This window comes from Bos javanicus, chromosome 25 (genome assembly GCF_032452875.1).
Source record: "Bos javanicus breed banteng chromosome 25, ARS-OSU_banteng_1.0, whole genome shotgun sequence".
NCBI classification, from domain to species: Eukaryota; Metazoa; Chordata; class Mammalia; order Artiodactyla; family Bovidae; genus Bos; species Bos javanicus.
The window spans coordinates 14,543,288-14,560,510 of NC_083892.1; the positions used below are offsets into that span (position 1 = coordinate 14,543,288).

General features: G+C 48.6%; 1 protein-coding gene and 1 long non-coding RNA gene across 6 annotated transcripts in view; one reads left to right on the top strand and one right to left on the bottom strand.

Annotated features, from left to right (window-relative positions):
• Positions 1-14,920, bottom strand: part of ABCC6 (ATP binding cassette subfamily C member 6) — a 71,628-nt gene extending 56,708 nt beyond the window's left edge. For 2 of the 4 annotated variants that reach the window (XR_009733504.1, XR_009733505.1), the window contains exons 1-7: positions 14,619-14,775; positions 13,264-13,446; positions 11,693-11,818; positions 11,413-11,541; positions 8,191-8,316; positions 5,521-5,582; positions 1,602-1,733 (exon numbers count right to left, since the gene is read on the bottom strand). Coding sequence is in view for 2 of the 4 variants with exons in the window: in XM_061401217.1 (XP_061257201.1) it covers positions 1,602-1,733; positions 5,521-5,582; positions 8,191-8,316; positions 11,413-11,541; positions 11,693-11,818; positions 13,264-13,446; positions 14,619-14,654 (794 nt within the window). In the remaining 2 variants the exon portion in view is untranslated. Of the gene's footprint in view, positions 1-1,601; positions 1,734-5,520; positions 5,583-8,190; positions 8,317-11,412; positions 11,542-11,692; positions 11,819-13,263; positions 13,447-14,618 lie in introns of all 4 variants that reach the window. The other 2 variants (XM_061401217.1, XM_061401218.1) reach the window with 2 other exon arrangements.
• LOC133238285 (uncharacterized) lies at positions 1,629-11,418 on the top strand. 2 transcript variants are annotated; one of them, XR_009733507.1, is made up of 4 exons: positions 1,629-1,813; positions 8,136-8,277; positions 9,818-9,921; positions 10,181-11,418. It is a non-coding gene; the product is annotated as an uncharacterized LOC133238285 (long non-coding RNA). The 2 variants fall into 2 exon arrangements; XR_009733506.1 differs by having other exon boundaries at positions 8,142-8,277.
• Positions 14,921-17,223: the final 2,303 nt, after the last annotated feature.

The following is a 17,223-nucleotide window of genomic DNA, read 5'->3' on the forward strand; positions in this document are numbered from 1 at the left end:
CTACCCCTACCCCAGCCTCTGAGGCCAGCAGTATTTCTAATTCAACCATTTTTCTAACCCTGCACTCACATCTCTACCCTGGTCATCCCTGTAGCCCCAAGATGTCACCTCTCCTTGGCCCCAGCACTCAGGGATCAAACCCAGGTCTCCTGCAATGAGGGCAGATTCTTTACTGTTTGAGCCAGCAGGGAAACCACTAGACTTGTTGGCTGGTCTTCCGTGTCTGGTCCCAAAGCGATTTAGTGCCAGCTCCAAAAATGACCACAGGGCCGGGTGTTGCTGGGGGATGTAAAAGGGAGGGGTAGAGACTGTGGCAAACTGAAGCACACACGCCCTGTTCCACAGGGCAACCACTTCCCAGATCCACCCTCCCGTTGTCATGAGGGATACGACCTAACACTGCCATTCCACTTTAAGAGACACCCAAATTCCATATTTTTGTGACATCTCCAACAGCTTAAATGTTGGCAACTTACACAAAAAAACAAAACAAAGCACAAACCTCAAACAACAGCACGATACATGCTGGCCAAACACACCTGTGACCCCGACTTGGCCAGCAGACGAATCGGTCTGTGACCTCTTAAGATGACGTCCTCGCCCTTCCCGCAAAGGTTGCAACATATTTTAGAAACAAAACCAAAGTTCTTTCCTATGTATAAGCAGTGAGCTCAGAAAATGCCTGAGCCAGATCTCTGTATAACCCTGCCACTCTGCTTTCTTACTGTCAGTTGTTCACAGATTCTCAAGCCGTTCTGGAGAATGCTTCTACTTCAGCTCTAATACTGGGTGAGCATCATTCTTACAGTGGCAGGGGACAGCAGAGCTGGGAGAGGGTGGACAAGACCTCCAGGGCCCTTTGGGATGAACTCAAAACTCATTTAAGAGTGGAGGGGCAGTACAGCAAGATATGCCTGAGGTGAGAGAGAGCTGCTGTTTCGATCTGTCATATTATTTATCCCTTTTGGAAAACATACACCTTTCCTTCCGGGAGCAGCCCCTCCCCTCCCTGTGTGGCTCTGAAAGGACTGCCAATCACGTGGCCTGCCCTTCAGCCATGGGATTGGCTCCTGAGAGGCACATGACTCAGCCAGCCAATCAGAGTCCTTCCTTGAGATTTTTTTTTTTTTTTTAGGTGGATGGTGAGGAAGTGGGTGTTGAGTTGGCATAGTATGGGACAGGCCTTATGGAGAGACCAGTGTCGGACAATAGTGAACACCACGCAAGTTCTGAATCCAGCTACACCTGAGGCCAGACCCACCTTCTCAGCTATATGAGCCAGTAGGCTCTGTCTCTCTCTGTCTCCTCCTAATGTGTGGGATTTAGCCATCGATAAGTCCTAGAGTATGCAAGGGAAACTTCTCAGTCCTGCCACAGAGCTACTTTTGTCTGTGCCCTGAAACATCAAGCTCCAGTGAGGTCAAGCGACTTGTCCAAGGTCATCAACCACTCGACGGCAGGGCTACATTTAACCCAGGCTTAATTATACCTATTTGAGAACTTATTTCTCGGGGACTCAGCCCAGAGTAGGGGCGGGGTTTGTGGGACCAAGGGCTTTGCTGACCAGCTTCGGGCTAAGCGCCCACCTTCCACACACTCACCGCTGGGTGGCGCTGCGGTTCCTTGTCCATTCCTTTTCAAGCTGGGAAACCAGTTCTTCAGAGGAGTTTTTGCTCCCAAGTGACCAGAGGTCTTTTGGCCCCAGTGGCCTCCGGTAGCCCTTCCAGACCAACCTATAAAAGAGGGTCACCATAGCCAGCCCTTCCCGCGTCCACCTCTGCAGTGCCCTGGTTTGGTAGCTGTGTGATCCCTGGTAAGTTGTTTGCCTCTCTGCACCTGCGCTGGCCCCTCGGTACAAGGAAAGCAATTTATCTAACAGTGGTGAACTCCGGGAGTTGGTGATGGACAGGGAGGTCTGGCGTGCTGCGATTCATGGGGTCGCAAAGAGTCAGACACGACTGAACGACTGAACTGAACTGAACAGTGGTAGGCGCTTCCCAGTCTACAAAGATTATCATTTAATTCTCACATGAGCCTATATGATAGATTACTATTGACCCATTTTACAGATGAGGAAGAAAACAGAGGCTCAGAGAGATTAAGTGACTTAACCAAGGAGTAACCTGTAACAGGGGAAATAAATAAGCCTCCCTAGGAGTCAGAAGTCCAGAGTTGAAAACTGTTATAGTGGAGGAAACTTGAACTTCTCCCCATTCTCCTCCTGGTTCACTGCTCCAGCCACCTGGCCTCAGGACCTTTGCACATGCATGTCCCTCTGTTTAAAACTCTTTCCCTGCCACTTCTCACTTGTCCTTCGTCTCTGGCTTGGACATGATTTCCTTAAAAGCCCACTTGATGACCCCCACACCTGAGTCCAGGTAGATTCCCCACTGCAAGATCCCATAGTTTCCTGAGCTGTTTCTTTCTAATGCTTGCTGCGATGACCACTGTTTACTTTTTTTGGTCGGATTATTTATTTAGTCTTTCTCCTCCATTAGCGATAAGTTTCATGGAGACAAAGATTCTCCCTCTTCTATCACCACCTCCCAGCTCAGGGCATGTGTGTGCATGGGTGCTAAGTCGCTTCAGTTGTGTTCGACTCTTCTGTGACCCCTGGACTGTAGCCTGCCAGGCTCCCCTGTCCATGGGATTTTCCAGGCAAGAATGCTGGATTGGGTTGCCAGGGAATCTTCCTGACCCAGGGATCAAATCTGCGTCTCTTATGTCGCCTGCATTGGCAGGTGGGTTCTTTACCACGGGCTCCGGGCACAAGATTTGTCAAATAAAATCACCACTTTTCAGTGCTGTGACCTTGGGCAAGTCACTTGCCAACAATGGACCTCAGTTTTCTCACCTTAAAATGAGAATGTTTTCTCGCGCTTGGGACTGGTATATGAGATGACTGTAGTTGGTGCACTGTTGAAGGAGGTTATCTAGAGGATGTGGCCAATGGTGCACCTATGACCTGGACCCGGGCAATCTGAGCTCCTCCCTCCCCTGTGCTTGGAACGTACATTCTGCCCACTGTTCCCACATTAGGAGCTACTTTGAGAGTAAGTGTTAGACTATCTGGATGATGTACATGTTTGAACCCCGTTAAGGCTTCTCTGTAAACTCTAGGGAGTCCAGTGAGATGTACTCAGCTTGCAGGGCCCAAGACAGGCCTCGTATGTAAGATCCCTGGCTTGTTGTTAACCCTGCCTCCTTCCAGCCTGGAGTGGCTGCCTCTTTCTTCTGTCTGTCCTTGCCCTTGGTTAACTGAGGCCAGTTTTCAAACCAACATGCATACACAAGAAATTAACTTCCCTGGTGGTTAGGAATTTAGGAATCCACCTTCCAATGCAGAAGAAATGAGTTTGAGCCCTGGTCAGGGGACTAAGATCCCATATGCCTTGGGGCAAATAAGCCAGCAGGCCATAAAGAAAAGAAATTAACCACTGCAGACTTCCACAGCAGGAATGTTTTTTTTTTTTTTTTCCTTTTAGGTCTCTCATCTTTCTTGTGACACCAAGGAGGCCTTGTTTGGAGCTGGTCTTGAGCTCCTTTTTGAGACTTTTCAAGTTCCCTTTTCTAATACAGAGTAAACTCAGGCAAGCAACAGTTTGAATCCAGAAATTATTCATAATATTTGTTTTTCACTGAAACTACTTTTAGCATTCTACATGGCAAGGGATTCTAGATTTTTGTGATCTTGGTAGTGATAGGAAGTTTCCCTTATAACAGGTTACTAAAGTAGAGAAAGGAGACGGAAATGGAAACCCACTCCAGTATTCTTGCCTGGAGAATCCCATGGACAGAGGAGCCTGGTGGGCTACAGTCCATGGGGTCACAAAGTCAGACACAACTGAGCGACTAAGCACACACACAAAATAGAGAAAGCAAATTAATCCAAAGAAAGAACATTAAGTAAATTGAGTATAAGTGATACCCAAATAAGGCAAAAAGCTTGAGGAATGGCCCATAAATGCCTGCATTTGGTAAACAGTGGGCTAGATTCTCTTCAGAGATGTTTAGCAAACTTCCAGGCTCTTTTCACCAATTCCATACCCTCCACCAACTCCATGCCCTCCACCAATTCCGTTCCCTCGGAGTAGTCTTCGTTGTTGTTTAGCCGCTTAGTCATGTCCGACCCTTTGTGACCCCATGGACTGTAGCCCTTTAGGCTCCTCTTGTCCAGGGGATTCTCCAGGCAAGAATACTAGAGTGGGTTGCCATTCCCTTCTCCAGGGGATCCTCCCAACCGAGGGATCGAACCTGTCAGCCGCACTGCAGGAAGATTCTTTACCATCTGAGCCACCTGGGAAGCCCTCAGAGTAGTCTGCTGCTGCTGCTGCTAAGTCGCTTCAGTTGTGTCTGACTCTGTGCGACCCCATAGATGGCAGCCCCCCAGGCTCCCCCATCCCTGGGATTATCCAGGCAAGAACACTGGAGTGGGTTGCCATTTCCTTCTTCAACTGCTGCCGCTACTGCTAAGTCACTTCAGTCGTGTCCAACTCTGTGCGACCCCATAGACGGCAGCCCACGAGGCTTCCCCATCCCTGGGATTCTCCAGGCAAGAACACTGGAGTGGGTTGCCATTTCCTTCTCCAACACATGAAAGTGAAAAGTGAAAGTGAAGTCGCTCAGTCGTGTCCGACTCGTAGTGACCCCATGGACTGCAGCCTACCAGGCTTCTCTGTCCATGGGATTTTCCAGGCAAGAGTACTGTAGTGGGGTGCCATTGCCTTCTCCACAGAGTAGTCTATCCTTCATTTATTTAACAACCACTTTATATAAAACTTTTTATGGGCCAGATTCTAAGTGCTTCAGAAACCTCATTTCATTTAATCCTCAAAACCCTGTGAGGTAGATGCTATTATGATCCTCATTTGACAAGTGCAGAGACTGCAGCACAGAGAGGTTAAGTAGCTTGCCCAAGGTCACACAGCCAGGAAGTGGTGGAGACGGAATTCAAGTATGATCTTGAGGGTCAAGAGAGGGTCCAGGAGGTAGGTACCTCCTCCATGCCTGGTGTGCTAACCCTGGAGAAACATCTTCTCCACCAGCCTGGGAGCCTCTAGTGAGTAAAGATTTGGTCTTTTGCCTCCTCACCCTTGGTGTTTAGCAGATAGTAGGTGCTTATTAAACACCTACTATGTTGGTGGAAGGACTAGATAGAGATATGATTTTATTGAGTGCCTTCTATATACAAGCACTAAGTACTTTACATTTAATGAAGGTAGAGTTGTTCCCATTTTACAGAGGGGAAAACTCAAGACTAAATGCTTGTGATGTGGCCAGCTAAGAGACAGAGCCAGGACTCCAATCTCACTCCAGTGAGTGAGTAGCAATGGGATATGGATGGTGGACACACTAAAATCCCAGCACCCAGGCTGGGATGGAGAAAGCCTGGCTGACTTTGGTAGGCTTGGGGAAATCTCCTTGGGAAAGAGCTGTGGTAACAAACAAGAGTGGCACATGTAGGTGGGGGGGGGCACCCCCCCCCCCCACCCCCGGCCCCTTCCCTGCTTCTTTACTTACCCAGAAACCCACCAGAACATGGCCTTCGAGGGGAAGGAGGCCCCAGCCTTAGGACATGGATTCTGAAAAGACAAAAGATTTAGAAGTGGGAGGACTTGGTCTCATAATCCATGGCCAGTATGTGGCAAGCAGAGCTAAGGGCAGGAAGACAGAATGAATTGACAACAAGCTTAATACTGAAAACCAGACTGAGATGTCCTGTATATTTAACCACTGCTGCTGCTGCTGCTAAGTCGCTTCAGTCGTGTCTGACTCTGTGGGACCCCGTAGACGGCAGCCCACCAGACTCCCCCGTCCCTGGGCTTCTCCAGGCAAGAACACTGGAGTGGGTTGCCATTTCCTTCTCCAGTGCATGCATGCATGCATGCTAAGTTGCTTCAGTCATGTCTGACTCTGTGTAACCTCATAGACAGCATCCCACCAGGCTCCTCTGTCCACGGGATTCTCTAGGCAAGAGTACTGAAGTGGGTTGCCATGTCCTTCTCTGATACTTAACCATAGTAGATACCAAAGGGCTTGGTGCTTCCTAGCAGGCAAGGCAAAAAGGGATTTGGTCACAGGGCTGAAAGTGCCTCAGTTCAGTTTAGCTGCTCAGTCGTGTCCAACTCTTTGCAACCCCATGAACCACAGCACACCAGGCCTCCCTGTCCATCACCAACTCCCAGAGTTCACCCAAATCCACGTCCATTGAACCAGTGATGCCATCCAACCATCTCATCTCTGTTGTCCCCTTATCCTCCTGCCCTCAATCTTTCCCAGCACCAGGGTCTTTTCAAATGAGTCAGCTCTTCGCATCAGGTGTATTGGAGTTTCAGCTTCAACATCAGTCCTTCCAATGAACACCCAGGACTGATCTCCACGAGTTGGATCTCCTTGCAGTCCAAGGGACTCTCAAGACTCTTCTCCAACACCACAGTTCAAAAGCATCAGTTCTTCAGCGCTCAGCTTTCTTTATAGTCCAACTCTCACATCCATACATGACCACTGGAAAAACCATAGCCTTGACTAGACAGACCTTTGTTGACAAAGTGATGGCTCTGCTTTTTAATATGTTGTCTAGGTTGGTCATAACTTTCCTTCCAAGGAGTAAGTGTCCTTTAATTTCATGGTTGCAATCACCATCTGCAGTGATTTGGGAGCCCAGAAAAATAAAGTCAGCCACTGTTTCCACTGTTTCCCCATCTATTTGCCATGAAGTGATGAGACTGGATGCCATGATCTTAGTTTTCTGAATGATGAGCCTTAAGGCAACTTTTTCACTCTCCTCTTTCTCTTTCATCAAGAGGCTCTTTAGTTCTTCTTCACTTTCTGCCATAAGGGTGGTGTCATCTGCATATCTGAGGTTATTGATATTTCTTCTGGCAATCTTGATTCCAGCTTGTGCTTCCTCCAGCCCAGCCTTTCTCATGATGTACTCTGCATAGAAGGTAAATAAGCAAGGTGACAATATACAGCCTTGATGTACTCTTTTTCCTATTTGAAACCAGTCTGTTGTTCCATGTCCAGTTCTAAATGTTACTTCCTGACCTGCATATAGATTTCTCAAGAGGCAGGTCAGGTGGTCTGGTATTCCCATCTCTTTCAGAATTTTCCACATTTTATTGTGATCCACACAGTCAAAGGCTTTGGCATAGTTAATAAAGCAGAAATAGATGTTTTTCTGGAACTCTCTTGCTTTTTCGTTGGAAGTGCCTAAGTAAGAACTAACAGTTGCTCAGAACAACTTTATTAATACTGAGACCAAGAAATTCTCAAAGCAAGGACCATGCATGACAAAAGCAATGTTTTCAACAATATCCCTCAGTGAATGTGACAAGAAGGTGAAGAAGAGGTGGGATTTTACCAGTGGCTCCAGGAAGACTGCACAGATTTATACTCTTACCAATAGGGCATGAAAATGCTTATTGCACCACATCTTTGCCATCAGTGTGTGTTATCAATTTTAATTTTTTTTCTGCTACTCATTGGACAAAGTCCTATTACAGTTTTAACTTAATTATTCAAACTGTTGAGCATCTTTTTAGATGATCTCCACTCAACTGTCTTTTTCTCAGAGAATTCTTTCCGGATTTCACAGTGTTATCTGCTGTAAACTCTTATGGACCATGAACTTCTCCGATGGAGCACTTCTATTGAGCAAGTCACTTTAATCCTGAATTTTTATGATCATGAGTTGTAATTTTCCACACATTTGTGTAATTGTGTGATTAATGATTCCCCTATTGGGTATTAGTCACATGAGGACAGAGACATCACTTTTTACCAGAGATCCTCAGTACTGAGCTGGCGCACAGAATAGGTTGGCAAACTACAGCCCCCAAGCCAAATCCGGCCCACTGTTTTTCTCTGCGAATAAAGTTTTATTGGAACGCAGCCATGTTCTTTTGTTGACATATAGTCTGTCTGCTTTTTGTAAAACCTGACCTCTGTAGCTGCCATACAGAGACCATATGGCCCACAAAGCCCAGAATATTTTCTATCTTGGACAGAAAGAGTTGGCCAACCTGTGGCATAGAGTCGATATATAATATGCTTTTTTTGCCTGAATGAATAAAAAAAATAATAAAGGCCTGTGCTTTAATTTAACTTCCTTCCATCACTTGGGGGCCACTGAGGACCAGAAGAGGAACAGGGACAAGCAAGGCATTGGTTGGAGACATGGTGACTTACAGCCTGCGGGGGCCTTTTCCGGAAAAGCGGGCATTGATCAGCGAGGCAAGACAGTGCAAACTGCGCCATCACCAGAGACAAGTACAGGTAGGGTGACAGGTGCCGGAAAGGGTCGCTCTGGAAATCCTGTGGGAGAGGAAGCAGAAGTCTCTGAGTCGGGGCTTAGGAGGAGCAGAGACTGGGGAGGGTGTCGGGAAGGGGAGAAGGGGTGGAGGCGGAACGGGGGCTGGAGCCCCCAGCCTTCCTGGCCTTGAAAACACCTGGCTTACACAGATTCTGTCCAGACAAACGGCAGGCAGGGTGTGTGCCCTTAGTTAGGTGGCCACTGGCCTTAGCCTCCAGGACACAGATTGAAGGACACTTTATCTTTCTCCCTGGGCAACAAAGGAGCCCCACCTCCCAATCTCCCATCCCACTCCCTGTGGCCAGTGTTCTGTGGTTTAAGAAGGGGGCTGGTTTCAGGGAGCATTCGCTCTGCCTCAGGCACATGCTGGAGTCTTTACACACACTGTCTCCTCAAGTCCCACCCCACCTTGCCCCAGGGGGCGTTTACTTGCTACGTGTTACTCAATGGGAAACCAAGGCTCAGAGAAGTGACAGTACCTTGCTCAAGGCCACACAGATGATCTGCTCCAGATCACGAACTCTTGCTGCCCTGCCATGATTGCTTTTCACCCCCTGCCCTTTCTGGCCAGAGCACCCTAACTCTTCCCCCCATGCTCAGGTATGAGGTTTATGTAGAGCTGATTCCATCCCAGCGGGTGGGGAGGGGCGGGGCAGGCAGATGATGGAGGCCTGACCAAAGAGCATGTTCTAGTCCCTGGCTACCGTGCTTGGGCTAGGAATGGACGCAGGACCTACGCTGGAGCAACGAGAGCTGGAACCATCGGGAGATCTTCCAGGTTTGCTATATTTGTGAAACGAAAGCCTGGAATAATTGGGGCTCTCCTTGCCATCCCATTGGAGAATGAAGCCAAGAGGCGAGAGCCAAGGGACAGGCAGAAATGGAGCTCTAGCTGTGTTCTCTGAATGTCTGGGCCAGCTATGCCTCCTAGCAGGTCCCAGGTATATGAGCTAATAGATACCCTTGGACTTTTTCCCCTTGAGCCAGTGTGAACTGAGTTTTTATGTTTTTAAACACGAGCCCAAGTTTCAGATCACAGTTTCTCTATTGGATTTTTTACTTCCCTGTTTTTGGTTTCATTTTGGGGGACAGATAGTATACAGTTTGATAGTGCAGCTACATTACTCCCCATAGTGTCATTTTTCCTATCGTTTCTGTCGGAAAAGTTTGCCCTGAATTTGGGTGAGATGGACTTTGGCTCTGCAGTCCCAAGCTGCGTGACCTAGAGGAAGTCGCTCACTTCTCTATGGCTTAGGGTTCCTCGTCTTTAAAATAGGATCATTCAGATCTTCACTGAATTCATGACATCAAGTGCTTGCCACAGGGCCTCGCACATGGAGCTCCAGAGCATATGTGGTCCCAATATTATTCTTTCAGTGCTGTGTTCCCAACAGCTAGCTGCTAAGTCAACTGTAGAAAGCTACCCTCTCATAAATCAGTGGAGGGCCTGGGGGCTATTCCCATTAGTTACAAAAATTGCTTTGTTAAAAATCTGTCCTTTAGGATAGAAAGTGTTTCTCTGCCTTCTTCTTTCGGGATCCGAAGGGAGTAACCATATGAAATGATGACCAGCAGACTCTGATCAGTTTCCTGATCAGAAGTCTTGGGTGAGTGTGCCAGCCATGCAAGCGGTTTTCAACTGGGGGTGGCTTTGCCCCCAGGGGACATTTACCATTGTCAGGAGAGGTGTCAGGTTACCGTAATGGGGTGGTACTACTGGCGTCCAGTGGGTGGAGACCAGGGATGCTATTCAACATCCCACAGCACATGGGACAGCTCCTCTCCGCCCCCGCCCAAGAGAGAAGTAGGTAAAAGGTGCTGAGGTTGAAAAACCCTGGTTGAAGTTATAGATTTTTCTCTTTGCAGATCACGCCCCCTAATGTGGAAATACAGGTGAATGTGCAAAATGAGTGTGTAAATACAGATGCATGAGGGCACAGGTGAAGGTGGAGAATGAGGAGAGACATGCACTTACGTGGCGTCAGAACGAACACAGCTGTGTGCCAGAGGAAGTCATCCAGAGGACGTGACCACTGGCTGACCTGTGAGCTGGACCCAGAGACTCCTCACCCCCACTCGCCACTCCCGCCCTTGAAATGTGCATTCTGGCCACACTGTTCCTGCACTAGGAAGTACTTCAAGGATGCCACCTTGGAAGAGCAATGTGCTGGTGAGATCCACTGGGTGGCACATATGACTGAACCCTGTTAAAACCTCTATAAACTGTTAAGTTTCTGGCGGGCAGGTGTGGAGATCAATGTGTTTTGCAGCGGCCAAGACAAGCATCGTACGTAAGTTCCCTTGCTTATGAGAATCGTCACCTACCAACTGCAGTGGTGGTCTGTTTCTTTGGTCTCTCTTGATCCTCCAGGTCTGGGGTTGGTTTCTAATTTCACCCGGGAACCCCTGAGGTTTTGAACCAACAGTGTGTCGGTGCCCATGCAGTGTGTGTGTGTGTGTGTGTGTGTATGAGTGTGGGACATTTGTGCACAAGCCCTGTAGGAGCTTGAAAGTATAGACACGACTGGATGGCAGCAAGTGTGAGTGTAGGCGAGTGTATGTGTGTGTATGTGATGTTTTGGAGTCTGTGGTTGTGTGATACACGAATGAAAAAAGTGAAGTGAAAAGTGTTAGTTGCTCACTGGTGTCCAGCTCTTTGCAACTCCATAGACTATAGCCCGCCAGGCTCCTCTGTTGATGGAATTCTCCAGACAAGAATACTAGAGTGGGTTGCCATTTCCTTCTCCGAGGGACCTTCCCGACCCAGGGATTGAACCTAGGTCTCCTGCATTGCAGGCAGATTCTTGACTGTCTGAGCCACCAGGGAAGCCCAATGTGTGAATGGGAGCATACAAGTGTGTGCAAGTGAAGTGTGTGGCTTGAGTGTGTAAGACAATAAGAATTTCTGTTGATAAAAAGGTATGGGGTGATGAGAACATCTATGTGAAATGCCTGTGTGTGTTGCTTGAGTTTCAGTGCTTGCGGAGTGTGTGTCTCTGCAGAGAGGATAAGCCTTGGTGGAAGCAGGAGGAGGATGGATGGGACCCAAGGCCTGAAACCACTATCCTGGTTCCCGGGTGACCCTGGCCCCCACTTACCCCTCTCGAGGCCTGCTGGGTGGCGCTGGTGGCTGGGAAGAGAAAGCAGAGTAGCCAGTACCCGAAGAGCACCCCAGACGCCTGGACGCCCTTCTTCCTCTCGGCATGGATGAGGAACACGGCGAAGCTCTGGACAAGAGGGTCAGGTGGGAGGTGGGCCGGGGGTGGGGGACGCTGGGGGAGGAGAGGGTCTGGAGGGAGCCCCCTCTGCCCCACCCCTCCACCGGGACAGGAGAAGCAGCACCCAGGAGCAAGCCAGCGGGTCTGGGCTGCGACTCACCATTGTGGTGAGCCACACGGTGGGGTGTATGAGGAACTCGAGGGCCTGGGGCGTTCCCTGCTGGATTCTCCAAAGAGTCACAGACACGCTGGAGGTGCACAGGATTATGAGGGCAAACCCAAGCACCTGGGGAAATGGGCTGGGATAAGGCTGGTGGGGGAAGAAAGATGGCAGCCTTTCTGCCACTCCCTGCCAACTGGACAGGGACTCCACGTCCAACTGGACAGTGGCCCCAGGTGGGGCACTTCAATGTACCAGCGTGACCACTGAACAGGGCCGACGTGAGAGAAAAAAGCTGTAAGGGGTGATGCAGCTCAAGCTTGACCTGTAACTGTCATATAAATAATGCACCATACAAATAACGTCAGTGGTTTCCAAAATGCCAGTAGTGCTCCCACAACGCACAGGAGGATGCTTCGGGATGAAGGAACAGCATGAAAAGCTATTTACTCTCCAGGTGAAAAAGTTATACTTTCTTTAAGTCTCTTTCCATCCCTACTGTTAAATCAAGGAGGAACTCTCTGTTGGGACTGATACGTTTCCAGGCCTTTGACTGAGCTGCCATTGGTCAAATCGGTCCCTCTTTTGGACAAGAGAAATCAAGAACGGGAGAGAGCACGCACACGCAGACCTGGGAGCCTCAGAGAAACCACTGAACGTCAGTTAGTCTCAAGCAGGAGTCAAAACTACCATCTGTAGTCTGAGTTTGGCCTCTTGTCTGTTGTTGTATCACCTCGGAACTAAGAGCGGGTTTCCCATTTTTCACTCATTGAACAAAACTTTAAAAAGCCTAATATGCCATGACGTGAAATTGATATGAAATGCAAATTTCTGTAACTATAAAGTTTTACTGAAACACAGTGATGTCTACTTGCTTACTGTTGTCTGTGGCTGCTTTACTGCTGCAAGAGCAGAACTGAGTAGTTGAGCCAGAGGCCACATGATCCTTGGAATCTCAGACAAGTACTGATACTCTCTGGCCCTTTAAGGAGGAGTGTGCTGACCCTGGAGAGGTGGTTGGCAAGAGGTCAAATATCTACAAGGTGGTGTGGGAATAAATGAACCATGGAGGGCGTGCTTCTAGAGGTTTGGGGAACAGGAGAACGAGCAGAGATGCTCACATTTGGAATGCCAGTGTTTTTCTAACACTGGAAAACAACTACACACCAGTTTTAAGGAGTGTTCTTTAGTATCGCTGGTGGGGAAACACAAAAATCAATGCCTAAGTGTTAACATTTAAAAGGTGCGTCCTGGTGTGGCTCTAAAATCACCGTGTGTATCTCAGGAGTGTACACTGCACACTTTGGGGAATGCCAGGCCGTGGTGGCCATAAACTTGTCTGGGTGTGTGTGGGTGTCTGCGGGTGTGTTTGGGATGTACGGTTTTTATTGTCTGTCATGATTGGTTTGGCAGCGTCTATGCCACTGAGTTTCCCTCTGCAGCCTCTGGGGTATTGCTCTGTCTGATTAACAGGGTCCCACGTGTCCACTTTGGGGTCTCTGCCTGATTCCAGCCTGCTCCCCCACCCCCTGACCATTGTCTGATTATAGGCTCCCAGAGGAAGGGGCTACCATCTTGGCCTTGAAGAGGCGGGACATTTGGATGTAGCCCTTGTCATGGCGGTGGATGTAGAGGAGGTGGATGGGGCCGAGGACCCAGAGGTACATGGGGGGCACCCAGACCCCTGCTGTTTTCAGAAAGCACAGGCTCAGCAAGCGGGCAGCAGCAGGCTCGGGCTCCGTCTGGTTCCAGACCTGAGGGAACACCAGGGTGACCCTTATGATGGTACAATGCAGGGGTCCCAAACTCACCACTTGGGGGGCTAGGCAACTCTTTGGACTCCAAATATTTACAAGATAAATGTGCTAAGCAATTTTTGTTGTTGTTTGGTCACTGAGTCACGTCCAACTCTTTGCAACCCCATGGACTGCAGCATGCCAGGCTTCCCTGTCCTTCACTATCTCCCAGACTTTGCTCAAACTTGTGTCCATTGAGTTGGTGATGCCATCCAACCATCTCATCCTCTGTTGTCCCTAGAGTACTTCATAATTGAGTAACTCCACTGACCTCACCCAACTGGACAGGGGTGGTGCTGGGATCTGAACCAAGGCAGTTGGGTCCTAGAATCTAGGAGACCTGGGATCCATGATGACTGCTGGGCACAGACTTAAAACCACTCTGTTGTTGTTGTTTGGTCGCTAAGTCATGTCTGACACTTTGCGACCCCACGACTGTAGCCCGCCAGGCTCCTCTGTCCATGGGATACTCCAGGCAAGAATTCTGGAGTGGATACCATTCCCTTCTCCAGGGGATCTTCCCAAGCCAGGGATCGAACTCATGTCTCCTGCATTGGCAGGTGGATTCTTTACCACTGAGCCACCAGGCAAGCCCTATAACCACTCTAGGAGGCAGGTATTACTGTTCCAATTTCATAGACCAGGAAACTCAGAAGCCAGGAAGGTAATAGGCTCCTTTAGGCCCACACAAATAGGAAGGGACAGAGCTGACTCCACGCTGGCCTGGCTAACCCCAAAACTTGTTCTACCAGAGGTCTCCATCTGTACTTATCTCAGATCTTCTGCTGGCCTTTCCTAACCAGAGAAGTGTGAATGTGAATTTCAGAAAACACAGTTGCTTTAATTCTCTCCCTCCTACACCACTGCCACCCTCCCACTAGAGTCTTTTGCTGAGGCAGGAACCAGAGACGTGGGGAGTCCTGTAGCTGGGGGGTCTAGAGGCCCCTTTCACAGGGTTGGTCTCTTGGGGAACAGTTTGGTTAAGGAGATCGCCCAGCCCTGGGGTTAGACTGGCAGGTCTGTTACCCTCCCCGGGGGCCCGCCCTCCTCTGTATCTCAGCCCGAGACATCTGTCCAAGAGATCTCTCGAGCCAGCCGGAGAAGGAATACAGCGGGATGGGGACACTCACCCCCGGGCCCGCGCAGGGCTCGCCTTGCCCGGCCATCGGGCGTCGTCCGTCTGTTGGTCTGTCTGTCGGACTGTCGGGGTCCGAGGACGGCTTCCTCGGCCGCGTTCCGGCCGGGGGAAGGGGCGGGGATTCGAGCTCTCGGATTGCGAGGCCGGGGGGCAAGGTCCGGCCGGGCGGCGGGGGTGGGGCGCGGAGGGGTGAAGCGAGGCGAGGTGGCGGGGCGCTCTGGGCGCCCACCCAGGGCAGCGAGGGCGGGGGTCCCGGAGCCCCAGAAAGTGCGGTGATGTCTGCATATAATCCCCTTTCCCCCTGGCGCAAGTGTCATTCCGAACTTCTCGAATACTGTGGATCAGCAATTCCAGGAATTTATCTAGATAAACGAACCCAGCAGGTGTGCTCAAGTCCAGCGACGGACGGAATGGGGGATGGGAGGACCCGGGTTAACGTTGGAGCCGCAGCCCCCTCGCCTGTGGGACCGACCCTGTCTGCCTCTAGGATGGTGGGAAGATTTTAAGGTTACTAATAAAACGTCTAGCAGAGTGTTTGAACACTATAAATGTTCAATCAGAGTTAACTTTTATTAGCATTCGTAGTATTATTTCATCCCTAGGTTACTGAGCAGTGGTTCAAAATGCCATTGAAGAAATAGGTTTAATACGGAAAAACGGTTACTGAATGCTAAGCGAGAAAAAAAAAAAAAGATTATAATACAAAATAGTTTACGATATGTGTGCAAAGAAAAAAAATAGTATATGCTTAAGTTAGGGAAAGTGGGGAATGAATTCAAGTCATTTACCTTTTTCTTCTGGGTCTTAAAGTAATGTGTGTCCCAAGCCAAGCGTTCTTTTGGGAAATGACTTTATGTAACATATATGCATAGACAAAACGATGGAAATGCACTAAAGCAGTGTTCATGGAACTCCTACTTTTCTTTTCTTTTTTCTTGCTTTCCTTTTTCAATTTTCTTTCCTTCTGCAATGACCATGTATTCCCTTTCAAGACAGGAATAAAAGACTGAGCTTTTTCAGACAGACAAGAACAGGTGCTCAGTTTGAGTGAAGAATTCAAATCCTTTGCACTCTCCAGGCTGCGTTGTTACTTTGGTGTCTTCTTTTTCTCTTGCCTTTTTCAGGGCCTCGACAGCAGGGGCTCCCTGGTCTTTTCTTCCCTTTCTTTCCTGAGATTCCCCAACCCTCTTCTGGGGCCCTGGCAGTATGCTTTCAGCTGTCTTCCTGTTTGGGTCTTCTGGAAGAGCAGGGATGCAAAAACTCAAAGATTTTTCTTGAAGCTGAGTGTGGCAGGTCTGCTGTTTACATTCCGATCATCTCTGTTTGTTTGAGGTGGTTTTGGTGAAGGCTGATGGAAATTATCAGGAGGCTTGAGGACCCCCCCCCCTTAAATCCCCATTGCAACTGGACATGGTCCTAGAGCTTTATTTCTTTGTATATATGAAGATGAATTTGAGGGAAATGATGAAGGTTTGAGGGGGGATGGTCAGATAGGCAGAAAGCACACAGAGGAAATCAACCAGGTAAGCCAAGAACAGAACTCAAATACAGAGCCTACTTTCCAGCTCTCTGAACAGCACATGGCTGAGTGCCGAGCTCTGACGGTGGTGGTTTAGTCGTTAAGTCATGTCTGACTACTGCAATCCCATGGATTGTAGCCCATCAGGCTCCTCTGTCCATGGGATTTCCCTGGCAAGAATACTGGAGTGGGTTGCCATTTCCTTCTCCAGGTGATCTTTCTGACCCAAAGATAGAACCCAGGTCTCCTGCATTGCAGGAAGATACTTTACTGACTGAACCACCAACCCTAGATAAGTCCCCTTACCTCTCTGGGCCTTGGTTTCCCGTCTGTAAAATAAGATGATTCCATAGGCCAAGCAGTTCCTAATTGATGACTTTCAATCCCCTGGTATTTGCTAAGACAAACCAGGGATTTGTGTTAGGAAACAAATGGAAACATCTGTTTTAATTGTAGTGATAAATAATGAACCTCTAAAAAATAAAACAATTACTTAAATGGTTTCTCTTTATAATCAAACAGTTGACAGTCTCACTGTATTTGGAAGAAGAACGAAGAGTGAGAGAAATCAGATGTGTTCATGGCTGAGATCCTCTAGTGCATGTATCCTTCCATTGTCGCCACTGTGTAGTGATTCATAGTTGCATAGTGCTTGAGTCTTAACCACAGTGGCGAATTTCAGTGGGAAATCTCTTTACTTCATCATTTAGGAGCAAGGTATAACAACTATCAAAATAAAAGCCCTTGATTTTCTTGAGTGAAATGGAAGAATTTCAAACATCTGGTCAGAAGGGCAGTTTTTGTCTATTTTGATATGGTGACTTGTAGTTCATCTTCATTATGGCATACATTCAGTCTTGAGACAAAACATAACATGCTGATTTTTGAACTGATTTTCAGACAGATGCTTTCAGATGATTTTCATGCATCGCCTCACAGAGCTAGTTCAAAGTAAGTCAAACTGCATGCATCTTTTGCTTCCTGGGGGAAAACCCCCAAAGTTTGTTTCTATAAAAATGTTACTAGAGGTGGGATTCGGAGAAGGCCATGGCACCCCACTGCAGTACTCTTGCCTGGA